The sequence below is a fragment of the Harpegnathos saltator genome, unplaced genomic scaffold, assembly GCF_003227715.2.
Source record: "Harpegnathos saltator strain DR-91 unplaced genomic scaffold, Hsal_v8.6 scaffold8, whole genome shotgun sequence".
NCBI classification, from domain to species: Eukaryota; Metazoa; Arthropoda; class Insecta; order Hymenoptera; family Formicidae; genus Harpegnathos; species Harpegnathos saltator.
Window position 1 is genome coordinate 2,233,785 of NW_020230648.1, and position 20,385 is coordinate 2,254,169.

Consider the following 20,385-nt stretch of genomic DNA (forward strand, 5'->3'; position numbering starts at 1 on the left):
TATCAAACAAATTTTGCGTGTCACGTAATATCCTTCGGACTCCAGTAGAAGCGGAGATATCAACGGAGAAATGTTGGAAAACTTTAATCTTCGATATCTCCTAAACGGTTAGAGATACAGGCCTGGCTCTGGCACCAAATTAAAGTCCTCTCAAAACCCTACATTTTAGCCGTAAGTGGCGACTCTCTACTCCCAGTAGAAGCGGAGATATCAACGGAGAAAGGTTGGAAAAAACTTTAATCTTCGATATCTCCTAAACGGTTAGAGATACAGGCCTGGGTCTGGCACCAAAATAAAGTCCTCTCAAAACCCTACATTTTCGACTACATGCACGACTCTCTGCCGGTGTGAAGTTGGCTCCCCATTTTGTAGCACCGCAAGTTTTAACGATAGTTCCATTGGCACTCACAATAGTTCTGCAGTTCCTGGTAGGTTATACCAATAGTTCTGTCGAATTAATTATCAAAATGGCAGTTTGAAAATTTGAGGTGCTAACTTCCCGTAGCACCGCAACTTCCAAAAAAACCAATTTCAAACACGAGATTTTATAGTTCTAGAATAGTTCTATAGTTCCTGATATGTTTTAGGAATAGTTCCGGCTTCTAACCAATTTTTAACAATTTTTGAAACTCAGCGCCAGCACCACATCACAAGAGTAAAGTATCAGTTTGCTGGCAGTTCCAGCCGACTTCTGGGTTTCTTTTAGTAGTTCTACAATAGTTCCAACGATTTAGGTTGGTCCCGCCGCGGGTGCCGGCCATTAACTATTTTTAAATAATTTTTGAATCTCAGCGCCAGCACCGTATCACAAGAGTAAAGTATGTGTCTGCTGACAGTTCGAGCCGACTTCTGGTTTTCTTTTAGTAGTTCTACAATAGTTCCAACGCTTTAGGTTGGTCCCGCCGCGGGTGCCGGCCATTAACTATTTTTAAATAATTTTTTAATCCCAGCGGCAACACCGCATCACAAGAGTAAAGTATGTCTGCTGGTAGTTCCAGCCGACTTCTTGGTTTCTTTTATATACTATATATATACATATTAAACCTTAAATATAAGCATTTGCAGAATTATTATAAAATTATCATAAAAACAAAAAATAAATAAAAAGCAGAAAAAACAACACAAAAAAAATTATTTTCAATGAATAACTGACTCAAAAATATATATAAAACACATATACATTCACCAACACCTGCACGTACACGAGCGCAAGCGCCCGCGCAAACATCCACCCACTCACACAGACACACACACACACACACACACACACACACACACACTCACTCACACGCGCGCTCGCGCACGCACGCACGTACACAGACACACACGTACACTCACATGGCTAGAACTGCCAGCAAACTGATACTTTACTCTTGTGATGCGGTGCTGGCGCTGAGATTCAAAAATTATTTAAAAATAGTTAAAGGGCGGCTCCCGCAGCGGGACCAACCTAAAGCGTTGGAACTATTGTAGAACTACTAAAAGAAAACCAGAAGTCGGCTGGAACTGCCAGCAGACACATACTTTACTCTTGTGATGCGGTGCTGGCGCTGAGATTCAAAAATTATTTAAAAATAGTTAATGGCCGGCACCCGCGGCGGGACCAACCTAAAGCGTTGGAACTATTGTAGAACTATTAAAAGAAAACTAGAAGTCGGCTGGAACTGCCAGCAGACACATACTTTACTCTTGTGATGCGGTGCTGGCGCTGAGATTCAAAAATTATTTAAAAATAGTTAAAGGCCGGCACCCGCGGCGGGACCAATCTAAAGCGTTGGAACTATTGTAGAACTACTAAAAGAAACCCAGAAGTCGGCTGGAACTGCCAGCAAACTAATACTTTACTCTTGTGATGCGGTGCTGGCGCTGAGTTTCAAAAATTATTTAAAATTGGTTAGAAGCCAGAACTATTCCTAAAACATATCAGAAACTATAGAACTATTCTAGAACTATAAAATTTCGTGCTTGAAATTGGTTTTTCTGGAAGTTGCGGTGCTACGGGAAGTTAGCACCTCATATTTTCAAACTGCCTTTTTGTTAACTAATTCGACAGAACTATTGGTATAACCTATCAGGAACTGTAGAACTATTGTGGGTGCCAATGGAACTATCGCTAAAACTTGCGGTGCTACAAAATGAGGTGCCAACTTCACACCGGCGGACTACACGGACATTATTATTTTGATTATTTTTGGTATTCATTGAATTATCCAGAACGTGCAACTGCCATGTTGAACGATTCAATTGTTGTGTGAAATGTTTCGATTTTCACAAATTCATATAAAATTTTTCATTTTTCACTGATTCACAGAAGTCTTTCACTTTTTATTAGTTCACGCTAGGGAAAAGATTCATGATCGCTGCCCCGAGCAGCTGCAACACTTTTCGAATCATCTATGTCGGCGCGCATTTACTCCTCAGATTTCTGTCATTAATAACTCGATAATTATTGCGAATCTCGCAAAATGGTATGGGACTTTTTTATCTGTCTCAATCTACCCTTACACTTCGGGTTGGCAGCTAATTACCGGACACTTCGTATGATCTTCATGATATTAATCATACACAATGTCAATTCTTTTTTTTTGCACATGTTAACATGTTAATTCATGTTATAAACCCGTAACAATGTGCGAGACCGTGCTTGTCAAGTACGCTATTATGGTTATAGCACGGACATAAACCGCCTAAAAATGGATGCACGGACTGCCACCACATACAGTTTTTACAGATTTTACCGCCGAAACCTGAAAGTGAATGTAGCATCGTAGTTCCGCTCTCAAAATAGATGCAGATGGCGCCCTTTCCCAGTGCGGATAGTCGGTGTCGTCGAAAACACCATGTTAGCCTCTCTTAAGTGCGCCTAGCGGACGTAGTTTAGGCGCATTTTGGTCAGATGGCGTATCTAAAATGCGCCTAGCCGTATCCCCCGAAATACGGCCGGTGGCTGCTCTCATTCTTCTCTCTGCTTCCGCGTAACTGAAGCGGTAAGATATTTTAAGATTTTTTATCGGATTACATGTGTACTAATTTCTATATTTCTAATAACAACTGTTTTCAATATTTTTAGTCTAGTCTAACTTTCTCCAGAAAAGAAACAAGATCGTATCAAAATGCCAGAAACGGAAGAAGAGATGGGTATGTCAGTTCGTCTAACGAACGACGATTTCCGAAAACTCCTGATGACACCAAGGGCATCGGTGCCATCAGCTACTCCAGCATCTGTACCAGGTACAGCACGAGATGCCAGTGCAAAGACTGCCCAAACTCCTACAGTTAGTGGAGGCAGCCGTGCTGAATTGCGTAGAAAAAAGAAGAGCTTCTACGCAAAGTTGAAAAAACAGGAAGAGGATAAGATGGCAGAGCTAGCAGAGAAGTATAGGGACCGAGCAAGAGAACGCAGAGATGGCACCAACCAGGATTATCAAGCCGAAGATCCTATGAACAGTGCTAGTGCTTACAGAGCCGTTGCACCAGATTTAAAATCTGGCATGGATGCTGCAGAGCGTAGGAGACAAATGATCCAGCAGTCTAAGTTCTTAGGTGGTGACATGGAACATACTCATTTGGTCAAGGGTTTGGATTATGCTCTTCTACAAAAGGTATATTCGTTTGTTGTACATGTCTTTATTACGATTATTACACAACCTTCAAAAACTTCAAAATCATCGAGTTAACAAAAGTTAGGGTACTATTGTAATAGCATATTCTTTGAATTAAATAGAGTGAAGATATTTAGTGTCACTTTCTTTTCAACAAATAGTTACTAAGATATCTTAAGCCAAATATTGAAAGTTATCAAGTTTTTCTTAAATATCTTAAAAAATATTAGGTAAATAAAAAAATGTTTCAGACAAAAGACAAAAGTTGTTCAAATTGGTAGAAAAGATGATATAATAAAAAATAGGAATTTCCATTTTAAAGAGTTCAAAGTAATCTTCCTGTAATCTTTATGACACTGTTTAAGGTCATATTAGTATTACTATGTGATGCATCACTTGAAATCCTACCACTTCTATATTTAACATTTTTTTCTATCTTGCAAATTTTCAAAATTACTTTAGAGTCCGATCTTTTTTTCCTTCCCTGTATAGTTCTTTATCATTATTGTTTCTTATTTTTCAAAGTAGCTTTTTTTTAAAGTAATTTGTAATTATTATTATGTAACTCAAGAAATGATCAGTCTCATTATAATTTCTATTACTTTCTACACCTCAAAGATAGAAGACTTTCTAAGATTTGCTGTTACCAATTTTATCTTCATATATTCTAAATATATGCACAGTAATACAATAAAGGTAAGAATTATATAGTTGTTACCATTACCAATCCATAAAAAATTTAATTGCATTACAGTTACCGTTATTAACGAAAAAAAATAACGTTACTAAATAATTATTGAAAAAAGTAACTTTTGAAGGTAACAACTGTACAAGTAACACGTTATTACCTAACCCAATACTATTCCATAGGTACGCAGCGAGATTGAGGCCAAGGAACACGAGCAAGAGCAGGAAATGGAAAAGCTGGTAAAGCCCAAAGAGAAGGTAAAGAAAGAACCGGAGAAGAAAGATGACGAGATGCAATTTAAGACAAAACTCGGCCGGACAGTCTACAAAACCGTTATGACTATGAAGTCTAAACAGATCGAAAGGAATGAACTATTCACACCGGGTCGTATGGCGTACGTGATTGAATTGGATGATGAGAATGCCGATGTCGATATACCGACAACCTTAATCAGGAGCAAGGCAGATGTACCGACCATCGATAACACACCTACTCTTACGACCAACGACATTGTCATCAATAAGCTGGCGCAAATTTTGTCATATCTACGTCAAGGTAGTCGCCACAGCAAGAAAGGCAAGAAGCCGAAAGACAATGCGCCACGATCGACCGCACGCGGTGACGAGTTGAATGACATGGACATACAACCGCGACCATCACAGCCGGATGACAGCATCTACGGCGATATCGGCGATTACGTGCCGACCGTGACCAGCAAGAAAGATAGCACACAACTACGCGAGAAGAAGAAGGGCTCTTCGTACTTCGACAAGCCGCTCGAGCCGAACTTGGACACCGATGACAAGGCAAATGCGCCACAATTGCCACAGAGCAATGCTTTACCGCAACAGAATGGCAATGCTACGGCGGCGGACGGCAACGCGCCGAAGAAGGGTGCGTTGTTGAACAAACTAGCTGCTGAACCGGAAGGTTACGCCGAGTGTTATCCTGGATTAGACGAAATGCAGGACGCCATCGATGATTCCGACGATGAGGTAGATTATACAAAAATGGATCTGGGCAATAAGAAGGGCCCGATCGGTCGTTGGGATTTTGATACGCCCGAGGAGTACAGCGAATACATGAATAATAAGGAAGCGCTACCTAAGGCAGCCTTTCAATACGGCGTAAAAATGGCCGATGGTAGACGTACTAGAAAGTACAATAAGGAGAAGAACGAGAAGGCCGAGCTCGATCGAGAGTGGCAGAAGATTCAAAATATTATGAATAAGAGAAAACCGTCAGCAGCGGCCGATAGTGCGCCCGAATTCAAAGTACCGCGGTATTGAACTATCAACTTTGTTATATTTGTTGTATATTTTGTTTTTGACTTTGTATCGCGTAGCCGAAGATTTTGGAAGTTTACGATATTTACTATCATTCTTAACTACAGCTAAACTCCGACATCATAAGTAAGAACAAATTACTTTGTAAAGTAATTACAATCTAAAAATTTATTTATAAACTTGTAAGTCTTGCGATTTAATTTTATTGTTGTAAATACGTAGAACGACTGTTTCCACATAGATTCTCCTTTATAGCTTTTTACAAGTAACTTTTTACAGATAGCATGTAAATTGTAATTAAATTACAACAGAATAAGTACGCAGAAGGTTAGGTTAGGTTAGGTTAGTTCAATTAGTTAAGTATTAAATTGTGTATATGTATGTATTAATTATATAGAGAGTGACAGCGCAGTCTGAATAATGTAAGCAAGACAGTTGTATATGTTGTATTATAAACGGGATCAAGAAATATAAATAAAAAATGAAAAAAAGAATGAAAATAAAATTGTAACAATTTATTCTGTCAAATATTCTCTCTAGATAGCATCAAACATATGTAAAACTGTTTATATATATTAATCAGTGACCTCAACAGTCTGGTCGGCTAGAGTTCCTGGAGGGGGCGGAATGGAAACTCTTCTTACCCCCTGGGCTGGAGAGTGAAAACTCGAACAGGCGATCCGGGTTTCCAACTCACCTTCCTACAGAGGGAATAGCGAGGTGGCGAAGGCTCATCCCGTCACACAAACAAGGACGGCACCCTGTCTGGTTGAGGAACGGCGGTCAAGGCTTCGGCTTCCCCTTCTCCTGACCACTATAGACAGGGTATAAGAGAAAAGAGCGACGGTTAAGGACTCAGAACCTCTCCTTCTTTTCTCTTAGGGACAGACGGCGTCCTAGCGTCAGGACAAGAAGTCCGGAAGTTTGAAGGCACCCGGGCCTCTACAAAATTCCTTCGTCATGCTACCCGGACAAGTTTCAATCAATAGCAGTCCAGCATAATCCTAGACCCTTTCCAGGGGTTTGGAGTATCTATGACGGATTTCTTCCTCGTAAGAAAAGAAAAAGACATCAACAGTCAGGTAGTATGTTGTACAACTATCGGAAAGATTCAAAAGTAATTAGAGGACACTAATAATTGATTCTATGATTAGTTTTCATTATTATAAATAAAATCATGCGCTTTTGTATATCTTGTTTTGGATAAATCTGTTGAAAGTCTACGAATAGAATCTATTTTTTTAATTGAAATCTCGGTAAATATTTGGAAATACTGCAACAAAAGAAGCATGATATTTTTGTAATAATTAACAAAATAAGCCATAACAATATATATTTTTTTTCGATTATTAATAACTTAATAACTATTGCAATAATAATTTTAATAATTAATTAATAATTAATAATTTTTGCAAAATGGTATTTGACTTTTCTTCTCAGTTTGATCTAATTAATCTTCACAATTTTTCGTTTCCAAAAGATCTTGGATACCCTGTATATATATATATATATATAATATTTCTAAACATTTGTCGGTGTCTTTAATTGTTTTGTTGCGTTATCGTGTTATCAGAATATCATAAGTGCATATGATACATGTAAAGCGCAGAGTAAGTGCGTGTAAAGCGCAGGGTAAAGATTATCACCTCAGCGTACATAATAAACTAAAACCAACGCAAACCAGTTTGAAGTCGTTAGTATAAACAGTTTAATCAGTAAATTTTTTTCGGGGCCTATCACCCATTGATATTGAGGCATTTTGACTGGATTAAACTAGTTACAGCTTCTGTTCATAATGTTTGAAAAATCATTGGCATTACGGAAGCAGGCGATACATTTACAGTAGATTTCTCACGTTTTAATATATTTTAAATAAAAGATAATGGAAACACACACACACATAATGTGATATGTATAACAAAATGCTATATGTAGGTATTCGCAAATCAAAAAATATCTTGCGTACCGATTAAAATATATTACAATATATAAAAAGATAAGTAATGCGAACATTAACTGAATAATTATTTAGTAAAAAAATTATTTAAGTAACTATTCAATTGAACGAATTGTCATTCAAATAAATACGTAGTCGTCAATCGTGAATAAATTCTAAATAACATTTCATGTTCGCTGCTTAAAACAAACAGTTCTAATAATCGGGAATGTAACAACGCAAGACCAAGATTCTTTAATTTTTATGCGGATCTACAATATTCACTTCAATTTTATATCATTAATTGAAAGTTAAAATATCTAAAATTTTGTTATTTTGACACATAAAAGATGCAAAAGCCTTTAAATTATTTTAAGCTTAAGAAAATCTTTAAGCTACTCGAATGAACCAATACTCTGTAAATACAAAGTAAAAAATGATTGTTAAACTTTTCTGACTCAATTACCTAGGCATGATTATTGTCTAAATAAATTTATTAAATAACTATTTCTCATATTCAATATAAAATTAATTTTTTAAGTATCTAGCAATATTGAATCTGCACAATTGTCAAATCTGATAATTTTCAGATTGTAATTGACCGGCTGATACAAATTTGTTATAACGCACGATGGTATGTACAAACCAACACGAATGGCTAATACGAATAAAGAGATCGTATTATAATAATAATAAAAATATTTAAATTAAATAAAAATATTTAAACAAGAAACAAGAATGAGAAACATTCGAGATGTCTGGATGTAGAGATACATTCAGCAAAAATTTTATCTTATTTTTATTTTATTATACAAATAACATTTAAGCTTCCGTTATATTCAACAATGAATGAATCCGATGAGACTTATTTGTCCAACGATAACGAAAATACGTGATAACACCCAACTAACTCATTCTTGCGCCAGTTATCACTTACACTATATAAACGGAACCGCTTTTACTTTTTCAGTCGCTAGAGCCGATCCCGATTGGTATGTGAATGCACTCGCAGACTCGTTTTACCACAATTCAATGCAATCGCCCAGCCTCCGATCAGTAAAGAAAGTGAAGTTGAGACGTGAACCTCGTATATAGTACACCTCTATCTTCTACTCATGCTGATATTCAGGAACTTCATTTGGAGGCGTAACTTCGTCCGAAACGTTGTAAGTAACTAGAATAATAGAAATGTACATATATATATATATACTATGCAAATTAGAAAAATATCTCAACTATATAAAAACTGCTTCGAAACTGCTTCGAAACGAATATAAATGATGTTACTCTATAAGACAACAAACTCTTAAGAACATAATTATTCTTGTATCTATGAAAAGAATACCTATGAAAAAAATACCAAAAGATATTTAAGCGGTTTCTACATATACAAAAAATGAAAGTAAAGTTGATTAAAATCGCTTAGTAATTATTGTATTCTATATTTTTTCGAGTAAAATAGAAATTTTCTTATAAATATTTTATAAAAATTGTTTTGCATAGAATATCGTGTTTTATCAAATTCATCTTAATAGTTTTAGTAGTTTTAATAAATTTTAATAATTAGTAACAAAATATGTTGTTAATTTTATTAACAAATGCATGCTCTAACATCTAAGTGAAAGGCGGAAAAATTTACGAAAAAATTTACTTTACAAGATATACAAATAGCAGTAATTATACTAATATTCCTGCTAACAGCAAGTAATTTTATAAACTAATTTACCTTGTAAATAATAAATAAGCTTTATAAATAAGCTTTATAATTGTACATTTACAGCTTGTTCAACATTGCTACTAGTATAACCCACAACAGAATAAATTTGATACAGGTATGTGGATCTCGGTAGATACAACTTAATTAATATATTAATATACTATGTACTAATTTAATTACATAAAAAAGGGTTGAAATGAACCTGCAATTAGATTTTGGTGGGCGAACCATTTATGTTTGACGATAAAGGGGTTTGACGATAATTGTTTATATTAAATATATTTGTCTAACGGAGATATTAGTAAACATCTCTCTCTTGACGCCAGTGAACTCTGCCCAAGCTGGAATGTAAGCACGGCTATTATTCTCAAATCACATGCCTCAATCTCCGAAAGGGAAAAAGTATAATATATAGACGTACATCTGTCTCTTCCTGGCGTATTATATTTTGACTTGGCTATATAGTGCAAAACAAGGACTATTCCAATCGGCAGACTAGACTCAGGCGTCTTCCAATTAGGAATAGATTGCTTAGTGTCCCTCTTAAGCCCGTATCAGACTGCGAATTGAAGATTACAATCAGACCGATGAAATAAAGCAGAATCAAGATTTAGTTTACTTCATTGGTCCGATTGTAATCATCAATATTCTGTCTGATATTGGTTAGGTTTAATTGGGGTAGACTTCAACCAGAATTATTACTTATAAAACTGTGCTCCGTGAGTGACAATTGCGTGTATGAGCATATCTTTCGTTCACATTGTTCTATAGAATTTTTCTATGTTCTCAATGGCTTTCAACCGATTTTTGTTCCTGGTAAGTCTTTGAGGGAGAGCGGGTATGTTATTTTGTACCTTCTTAAATTTGATTAAACAGTCAATCAGATACAAATAGTCAATCTTTCTGACAGAAAGCGTTGTTTTGAGAATCGAAAGTCAACAGCTTATAAAGTCCCAGGTAGCAGAAATGGTGTCTTAAAGATATCTTTGAAATGTTAAAAAGATATCCTATTTCTTCAGACAGCTTTTAGACGTTTTCTTTTCTTAGGCGTCTTTGAGACATCTTTTAAAAGTTTCTGCCTCGGACCTTACAAGCTGTTGAATTTTGTCGTCAAATTATGTCGCTACTTCTTTAATTAATATTTCAATAATTACTGTGATAATTTGCAAAATAGTAGAAGTTTCTACTCAATTTAATTAAATTTGTACGTACCATCAATTAACTTCAGACTCTATAATTAATTCATATAACAATTAGTAGTGGAGTTTAATAAAATAGACATTTCATATTTTAATTAAAATTTTAATATAATTTTTGAGAGTAAAGATATTTATAAACTAGTGAGAATCCTTTGTAATTACAGTCAAAGATGACGCAACTCAAAGTGGCCATCATCGGACAAAGTCCTTTCGCGGCGGAAGTTTATAAACTTCTGCGTAAAAATGGACATCGAGTCACGGGAGTGTTTACGATCCCGGATAAAGGGAATCGTGAAGATCCTTTAGGTACGGATATAATGCTGCTACCAAAATAAAAAGCTTTATACGTATATAAACACAAAACGAAGATACTGTTTGTACCTCTTTCGGATTTACATTTGCTTCGTGGTCACTTGTTTAAATTGCAGCAATTACTGCCAAAGCTGACAAGACGCCGGTTTTCAAAATCAAAGCTTGGAGAAACAAAGGTGTGCTCTTGTCCGAGGTCCTGGAGCTATATAAGAGCATCGAGGTGGATCTCAATGTTCTCCCTTTCTGCACCCAATTCATACCCATGGAAGTCATTAATCATCCTCGCCATCGCAGTATATGCTATCATCCGTCCTTACTACCAAGGCATAGAGGAGCAAGTGCCATAAGTTGGTGAGTTTCTGCATCGATGTTGATCACTTTGCATTAACGTAAATTAATAGCTGCGATTTTCGCACAGCAGAGGAATCTTTAAATCTCTCACTTGTTCTCCCTCTTTTTTATCAGCTCTGTAGCTTCGTCGCATGTCACATATTAGCATGTATTAGTTGTGACACAAGTTAGTTGACTGCATTATTACGTTTCGTAATATCGCCAGATATCCCCGCGCGTGGCACAGTAACCGGTTTACTGCGGTTTCCGTGCTCCAGATATTGTGGAGTGAAACTACTCTCGCGCTGAAAATATGCCGACGATGGTAACCATAATGTAACATGTTATGACCGATCACGAGCCCATCGTATGATTCCTTTCGATGATTCAGCCGTCCGGATATACTGTTATCAAGTTTTATTTCCGACCTATCAATTGATATTATTTTATATATATACTGTCTTAACATAAATCTCGTATATTACGTAAATTTTTCTTGCTTACCTGCACCTAAGGAAAAATATCTATTTCTAAAGATTGCAGATATGATTTATCTATATTACCGAAACTGGAGACCACTTTCATTTCCAAAAAAGTTAACTTCTCGACGTATGTCGATTAAATATTCCTATCTACTTTTATGAGTATTACATGGCTATAAAATTTTAGATGTTTTCTTTATTCAACGCCTTCTATCAATTAAAACGGTAATGTCTTGTTGACAGATTTCATTTAAGAAAGAATCAAGCAAGTCAGTAAAAGCCAATGCAAAATATATGAGTTAAGAACGTTTAATTAATTATTGTAGCTTAATCAAATGTTAAACATTGGACTCCTTAAGAGTCATGTTTCGGCTATGACCCATACAGCACAGACGGTTGCAGCAACATTACTGCAACGTTGCACTTCGTGAAGTATTAGATATTTAGACTGCGTTCAGGGAGCGCGCTATCAGCACCAAAGCAGCATTCTATCTTTATCATTCATGTAGAGCAAAAATTGAATGCGCGTTGATAGCGTTGATAGCTCGTTCCCTGAACGCAGTCTCATATGGCATTTAGCACAATCGCTCATTGAGTGCTTATATTCGTTTCTAATATGGTCGATTAAATCTTAATTTGAGTTAAAATTCTCTGTAGACAAAGATTGAAACCCAGAGTAAAGTTTAATCAACATTGGCCACGTTCAGCAGAAAAGTTCTACTTACTCAGTACTCAGTGATTATCATCTATGATTCGAGTATTTTTTCAGATTTTTGACAAACTCAAAGGAGAACGAACCAATCAGAAGCGATAATCACTAACTTAGTAAGTAGCTCTTTGCTGAACGCGGCCAGTGATAGAAACAGGATATCAGTGAGCGCTTAATTAGCACCCCAGTCAATTTACTAGATGCAAAAGCTCCCTAACTGCTCACAGTGAGCGCTCACCATATTCGTAAGTATAATTGAAATTACTCACTCCGTTAACTCGGCTCATTCTACATTAATCGCAATCGTAAGTTGCAAGAAACTTAATAATTGCAGTCTTCAACAAAGACGATCTCTGCTTCAGGACCATTGACATTATAAGAAGTATCTAAGAAGCATTTACCAATAGCTGTAAAATTATCTGTAATTACAGCTACTAGTAAGTGCCTGATGATGTTAACAGTCCTGAGGCGGGAAATGCGACTATCAGATCTATGGCCAACAGGTGTACAGGTGCAATGAAAGAAAGGTAAAAGGAAGTAAGTGGGAGAAATATTCAGGTGGGATCGATAATGGCATTTCGAGGATACAGAACTTTGATGTTATCGAGGAACGCAGAATGTTGAATCCATGTCGGATACTTCGTAGATACATGTCCATCTACGAGACTCACGTGAGTCATATGGATTCGACGTGGATACAACGTACTTGTTTTTGTCGGGAAGTTACTGCAATGCTTCCTCAATCATCCATCTCGACGCGCACTCACTCCTTAGGTTTTTCTACCATATGCTTAAAAAATATAATATAATTGTATGGTAAAGAGAATATTATATTTTTAGATTACATCGAGATACATTTTATTTTATAGTGGAACTAGTAAGCCAATGCTAGAGAAAAATGGGATGTCAGACGGATGTATAATTCTTATGGGAAAACAAGTATCATTTGCTCTTTGAGTTATGGCTACACCAAATTTCTTACCTCTTAATACTTTTTCTGCATTTTTTTCTGATATTATTATTTCATAGGAAATATTAGTTTCGACATCAAACAAAGTTACTGTTTAATTCTTTGACATATTGCTTACAATCATCATATCTTTCGTCATATTGTACTGCGACTGCTACAGGCCTTTAACCACAGCAACCAAAATAGAAAACAACGACAAAATTGATAACGTCATCACTTTTTCACAGTGTTATCGCAGCGTGCTATAGTAAATGCTATAGTAAGTTGGAGAACGGGTTTTATAGCGCTGCCACGGGTTTTGCTGACAGTGAATTGCGGGACGCAGCCTGTGAGTGAAGACAAACGCCCCAGCAAACACAATATTACATGTAATGTGCATGTTAGGTGTAATTTCCTATTCAACAATATAACTGTTATATAACACATGTGTTATATAACAGTTATATTGTTGAGTAGGAAATTACAACTAACATGCACGTTACATGTAATACTATGTTTGCTGGGGTGTTTTAACGTGCTCGGAGTAGACAAAAAATACTTTTGTTTATATTTTATCGTTAAACTTTTATATGAGTCAAGATTTGTAAAAATGTTATACGTTATTTTATCGTATATTACCATATATTATCGTAGTTTGAGATAATGTCAGTATTTTTATCTTACCATTTTTACTTTTCCTGCAAAACTATCTCAAAGGGTAAATTTTTTGTTAACTCGTGGCCGTTGATGTGATTCTGATAACAACAAAACTACGCATAATTTTTAATAGTTGGGACTATGTACACGTTATCCCCATTTTTACTTTACTTCATTTTTATTTTGCTTTAACATATGTATATCTGATTTTCTCCTCTTATCGTAAAATGGCGTTAGGAATTCATTTTAACAGGTATCTGAAGCTAATATTGAGTAAAAGAAAAAGAGGGAGAGAGAGGAGGGGAGGGGAAGAGTCAGTTCCCTCGACGAGTGGCTCAACTGTTTCTTCTTTGTCCATAAAAATTTCTATCATTCTAATTCTAACTTTTTTCTCAAGGACAAGATATGAAATATTGAATATGCAATTTTATATCTTTAATAAATATGTTCATGAAATACGCGTTGATTGAACGAAAAAGAATAGTGAAAAATTTGTTTGTTCAGAGTATCTGACAAATAAGCAAGATTATGACAAAATATTACCTATAGCCTCTATTACAATTAACAGTACAAAATATCAAAGTCCGACTAGATAGTGATTGTTTTTAATTATGTAAATGTTTGAGCTGTTAAATTTTGGTTATTATTCATAAGAATTTAGTTTACGAATGATTGATTTCAAAATGATTATTCTTAGTTAATTTAAATGTTTAAGTTCTATTTTTGTTATTTTTTGTTGTGAAAATTAATGAAAACCATATGAAGACATAGATGTTCGGTTGTTCGGTTGTTATTTTTCTTTGATTTTGTTCAAAAAGCTCAATTAAAACATTAAATGTGATTTTAATTTTGTAGGCCTTCTAGTAAAACGTGCTTCAACTTTCCCGGACTTCCTCCGCTATTCAATATTTAACATTTAATTAAATTATAATAATTATTTAATAAAATACATACACAAATAATACGTATTTCATTATTATTATCTTATTTAATTCTTTCTTGATTATAATATTAAGGTATATATACAAACAAATACAAACGTTTGTATTAACCTTTTGCGGACAAAACGCGTGAGCGTATCGTCTAGACGAGATTGCTTGGGAGTGTTTGATGGGAAGGTAATATACGCTTTTGAAGATTCAGTATTATAACACTGATAAATTTTGTCGTAGGTTTTACTCAATGGAAAGGATATTCATTAATGACTTTTTAATGACTTTCAACTTTAGTTCGTCATTTAGTTTAACTTTAGTTTATTCATTAATAACTTTTGACTTTCTAATTTGTTGTTTTAAAATTCTGATACAGTATGATATTTTCCAAAACAGTTACTTATATGTAGAAATGGTTTTTCGAATATATATTACAATAATAACGGGATTGTCTCCTTCTTTCATTAATTTTTCTGTTTAAGCATATAATACAGCCTTTGCATTTTTCATAATTATCATGACGAATGATATGTAAATGACCATTTAATCTTTCTGTCCTGCTAGAGGTTAATGGTTCATTATCATCGTTTTACATCAATCGCGAAAGCGTTCAGTGTGAACTGCTATGTCTGTAGTAGATTACAAACACAATCGTCCACAAACACAAACACGTCCGCAATCAAATCTAAACGCAGACATATTTCCAGGACGATATGCTTGGGCTGTTGTCCGCAGACATGCGTCCGCAAAGGGTTAATCTTTGGGTTACTTCCACGTTATATAATAATTGTATTTAGCATTTTCTGGAACATATTTTTTTTATTACACCTTTGAGGGAGTTTTGGCAATTTCATTGATTTTGGATTGTGTTAATTTAATCCTTAGGACTCTGATCCAAGGAGACAACACCGCCGGATTCTCGATCTTCTGGGCGGATGACGGTCTAGACACCGGGCCGGTTCTGTTACAGAAATCCTGCAGAGTGAAACCGGATGACACAGTGGATAGTTTGTATAACAACTTTCTCTATCCGGAAGGTATCACGGCGATGGGTGAGGCTGTGAATCTCGTGGCTAAAGGTATCGCTCCCATAATACCACAATCCAAGGATGGCGCAACATATGATCCGATGTTGAACAAGAAGGAGGACCAACGAGTCGACTGGACCAAACCGGCAGAGGAGATACACAACTTCATTCGTGGTCTAGATAGTACACCAGGTGCCTGGACGACGATAAATGACGAAGAGGTTCGTCTTTTCGGGTCGTCCTTGTGGAATACCGATTTACCACCAAACGTAACGAACAAAGTTGACCTTGCCGAGCAAAAAGGGAGCATTCATCAGGATGGTTTACTGATCGAAACTGTCGATGGACGATTCATTAATGTGGAAAGAATCAGGATCGGTACCAAGACTATTCACGCCAGTAAATATGGGCAAGTCGATAGTGACAACACCATTGTCGACTTTACCGAAGAAGAGTTAAAGACTACTAACGATTTGCGCCGGATTTGGGAAAATATACTTAAAATAGATATCGAAGACGACACGGATTTCTTCGCTTCTGGTGAGTCTGAAGTTTACTTGTGAGAAAGTTATATTGTGTTGTATGTTTTAATTTAAATAAATAGGTATATGTTGCGTGTTTCTTTCAATTAAATTTAAATATGGATCACTAGTTGCGGATTGAATTATTCTAGTAAAAACATTGTTGTATTTAACAACGAATTAAAGATAAATTAATAAAATATTTATCATTAAAATACCCAGCAAATACGATGTAACATATTTGCTAGCAAACAATTTTCTACTCAGCAATATAACTGTTATATAACGCGTGCGTTATATAGGATGAAGCATTTAAAACAGATCACTTGAATAACTTTGCAATAAATATGCAAGATAAAAAAATGTTAAGTACAAAAGTTGTAAGGTTGTAGGGTTAGTGACGCATTACATAATAATACCACTATGACCTTGAACAGCGTCATCAAGGTTATAGAAAAATCATCTTGAATTTTTTAAATGAAACCCTCATTTTTAATTATATCATCATTTTTATCAATTAATTTGAACCATTTTTGTATGAGACACTTTTAATTTGCCTAACTCTTTTTAGATATTTAAGGAGAACTTGGTGACTTTTCAATATTTTCGATAGCTTACGATATCTCGGTAACTCATTCATCGGAAGAAAAAGTGGGGTGCTAGATTTTCTTATTTTATTTAGTCTTAAGAATATATACTGTTATAATAATGCCCTTTTATTAACATTTTGTTAACAATTTTTATCAGCATGATGATTTTGAAATTTCTGAAGGTCATCAAGCTAATAAAAGTTAAGGCACTGTTGTAACAGCATACTTTTGAGACCAAATAAATTAAAAAAGTCTAGTACTACTTTTTCTTCTGACAAATAGTTACCGAGATATCGTAAACTAAATATTGGAAAAATTACCAAGTTTTAAGTATTTAAACATTTAAGGAAAACTTGGTAATTTTTCCAATATTTAGTTTACGATATCTCGGTAACTATTTGTCAGAAGAAAAAGTGGTAATAGACTTTTTTAATTTATTTGGTCTCAAAAGTATGCTGTTACAACAGTGCCTTAACTTTTATTATTAGCTTATTTAAAAGGATATTAGGCATATAAAAAAATATTTCAGACAAAAGTTGTTCGAATTAATTAGTAGAAAAAAATAATATGATAAAAAATGAGGGTTTCCCTTTAAAAAATTCAAAGTGATCTTTTTGAATAGGAAATTACAATTAATAGTTATGTTACATATAACATTCTGTTTATTTGGTAGCTTTTTGCATGCACTATTTACTTCTAACGAGGATATATATTTCTGTCTCAGGTGGTGGTAGCATGGATGTAGTGCGTTTAATTGAGGAAGTTAAAAACAATTTTAAAGTCACTCTGCAGAATATTAACGTGTTCATGGCACCAACCTTCATGGATTTTGCTAAGACAGTCGTACTCGTCTCTCGAGGAAATGTAGCTTTGAAGGAAATAAAGTACGACGTGGTAGAAATACAAGCAAACAACATGACCTTACGATTCCCGAAACAACTTTTCATCGATGGCGAGTTCGTCAATGGCCATGGCAAACCCATCGATACTATAAATCCTAACGATGAAAGTGTTATCTGTTCAGTGGAAAGTGGGAACAGTGAAGATGTTGACCGAGCTGTCAGAGCCGCCAAGGAAGCCTTCGAAAATGGCGAGTGGGGTAAAATTAGTGCCAGGGAACGTGGTACATTATTATTCAAGTAAGACAATTAGTTTACTATCTTAATAACTAAATGCTAGTAGAATCCCGACTGTATAGGGCTAGCAAAACTAATCATGAGTGTTCAGCAAATTTTTATCGTTGCGTCGTCATTAAGCTTGTTTAATACTAGCAAAATTTGTTCACATAATATAACCGCAAAAACGCGGCAGCAATTATGCACGACATCGACTTTTGATTTTGGTATTATATTTATACAAGATTATTTGTTCTTCATTTATCTCTCCTCATGTTCATTCTCCGTCTTCTAGATTAGCGGACCTGATGGAGCAACATAAGGAAGAATTAGCTACTTTAGAAAGCTTGGACTCTGGAGCTGTTTACACTCTTGCCTTGAAAACTCATGTTGGAATGTCCATTGAAACCTGGCGATATTTTGCTGGCTGGTGTGACAAGATTCAAGGGAGTACCATACCTATTTCGCACGCTCGTCCAAATCGTAATCTCACTTTCACAGGACGGGAACCGATTGGTGTCTGTGGTATAATCACTCCTTGGAACTACCCACTGATGATGCTCTCGTGGAAAATGGCAGCTTGTTTGGCAGCTGGTAACACTGTGGTAATGAAACCCGCTCAAGTTTCCCCATTGACTGCTTTGAAATTCGCCGAGCTTTCCGCACTCGCAGGCATCCCTCGCGGTGTCATCAATATTGTTTGCGGATACGGAACTGATGTCGGAACTGCTATTGTAGAGCATCCGTTAGTTAGAAAACTGGGCTTCACCGGTTCCACTATGATCGGTCAGACTATCATGAAATCTTGCAGTAATAATTTAAAGAAAGTGTCCTTAGAGCTCGGTGGAAAGAGTCCTTTAGTGATCTTTGGCGATGCCGACATGCAGCAAGCAGTTAGAATCGGCATGAATAGCGTGTTCTTCAATAAAGGCGAGAATTGCATAGCTGCTGGACGACTCTTCGTCGAAGAGACTATACATGACGAGTTTGTAGGACGAGTGCTCGATGAGGTAAAGAAGATACGCATCGGTAATCCCTTAGATAGAAGTACAGCTCACGGACCGCAGAATCACAAGGCTCATTTGGAGAAACTTGTAATGTTTGTGGATAGAGGAGAGAGTGAAGGTGCTAACTTGATCTATGGCGGTAAGAGATTAGACCGTCCGGGCTGGTACTTTGAACCAACTATCTTTACAAATGTGAAGGATTCCATGTACATCGCCAAAGAAGAGTCTTTTGGCCCAATCATGTTGATCTCCAAATTTAGTCGGAATAACATGGATGAACTGATCGCCAGGGTGAATAACACGGAATATGGCTTAGCTTCAGGTATCCTCACTAAAGACATCGACAAAGCCCTCAAGTTCGCGGAGAAAGTCGAAGCTGGTACTGTGTTTATTAATACATATAACAAGACAGACGTAGCAGCTCCCTTCGGCGGCTTCAAGATGTCGGGATTTGGAAAAGACTTGGGACAAGAGGCCTTGAATGAGTATCTGAAAACGAAGACTGTCACTATCGAATATTAATAATGATAAAATTTTATGATCTTGATAGTTGTTATTGTTTTAGTTTAAGTAATATGTAAAAAATAATTTTCATTAAAAATAAAAGCAAAATTAAAAATATCATGTTCAATAACAAAAGAGAAATATCAGAATATTCTGCCAATTGAAGGTTAAAAGTTATGTGAATGTTAACATTTAAATGTTAAATATATTTTATCTAAGAATAAGAATTTTAGAGGGAAGATAATTTTTCTTCCTCCTTCCCTCTTTCTCTCACACACACACACACATACTGCATGCACGCACACATGCACACACGCGGGCGCGCGCGCGCACACATACATACACATATACAAGGTCACATTACTGTGTTTGCTACAAATGTATTTTTATAATGTTTACGAAACATTTTAATTCATATTTACTGACGGACATTGAAAACAACTAACAACAGTCGACATATAATATCGATATAATATAAAATTGTGTTGTTTCAACGAAATAAGTCTAAATTAAATAGAAATATTACATTTGGAGAGATCTTTTCTTCTGTACAAATCCTGTGCTATAATGTAATCTGTACTGTAAATATGAAAATTGGAAATATTCTAGACATAACTATTTTTGATGTGACTATTTAATATATTAAAGCTACTCCATTGATTGTGACACGTAAAAAAAGATTCTGTAACATCGAAAATTATTTCTCGACAAATATAAGTTTATTTAATGTTAAAAATGATAATATGAAAAATATTAAAATATCTTTTGTGAATATTAAATATTGTTACACGAACATAAGATGATATAATACAAAAAATTGG

The 20,385-nt window shown here is 35.5% G+C and overlaps 3 protein-coding genes across 4 annotated transcripts in view; 2 read left to right on the forward strand and 1 right to left on the reverse strand.

Moving 5' to 3' along the window:
- Positions 1 to 2,889: 2,889 nt before the first annotated feature.
- On the forward strand, positions 2,890 to 6,076 carry LOC105187363 (IC cytokine homolog beag). The gene is made up of 3 exons (XM_011148116.3): positions 2,890 to 2,987; positions 3,071 to 3,602; positions 4,473 to 6,076. The coding sequence occupies exons 2-3, from the start codon at positions 3,114 to 3,116 to the stop codon at positions 5,577 to 5,579; spliced, it is 1,596 nt and encodes a 531-aa protein (XP_011146418.1). The 5' UTR covers positions 2,890 to 2,987; positions 3,071 to 3,113; the 3' UTR covers positions 5,580 to 6,076.
- A 2,418-nt stretch (positions 6,077 to 8,494) lies between these two features.
- LOC105187366 (cytosolic 10-formyltetrahydrofolate dehydrogenase) lies at positions 8,495 to 20,014 on the forward strand. 2 transcript variants are annotated; one of them, XM_011148128.2, is made up of 7 exons: positions 8,495 to 8,678; positions 9,293 to 9,344; positions 10,593 to 10,734; positions 10,857 to 11,091; positions 15,685 to 16,367; positions 17,663 to 18,077; positions 18,349 to 19,597. In XM_011148128.2, exons 3-7 carry the CDS (start codon positions 10,599 to 10,601, stop codon positions 19,580 to 19,582), a joined length of 2,703 nt encoding a protein of 900 aa, XP_011146430.1. In that variant the 5' UTR covers positions 8,495 to 8,678; positions 9,293 to 9,344; positions 10,593 to 10,598; the 3' UTR covers positions 19,583 to 19,597. The 2 variants fall into 2 exon arrangements, with proteins under 2 accessions (XP_011146430.1, XP_011146429.1); XM_011148127.3 differs by lacking the exons at positions 8,495 to 8,678; positions 9,293 to 9,344 and adding an exon at positions 9,462 to 10,045 and having other exon boundaries at positions 18,349 to 20,014.
- LOC105187364 (sex-lethal homolog) overlaps positions 8,612 to 20,385 on the reverse strand; it is a 45,904-nt gene continuing 34,130 nt past the window's right edge. Inside the window, exon 6 of the mRNA XM_025306789.1 lies at positions 8,612 to 8,686. Coding sequence (XP_025162574.1) covers positions 8,622 to 8,686 — 65 coding nt within the window. The 3' untranslated portion in view covers positions 8,612 to 8,621. The remainder of the gene's footprint in view (positions 8,687 to 20,385) is intronic.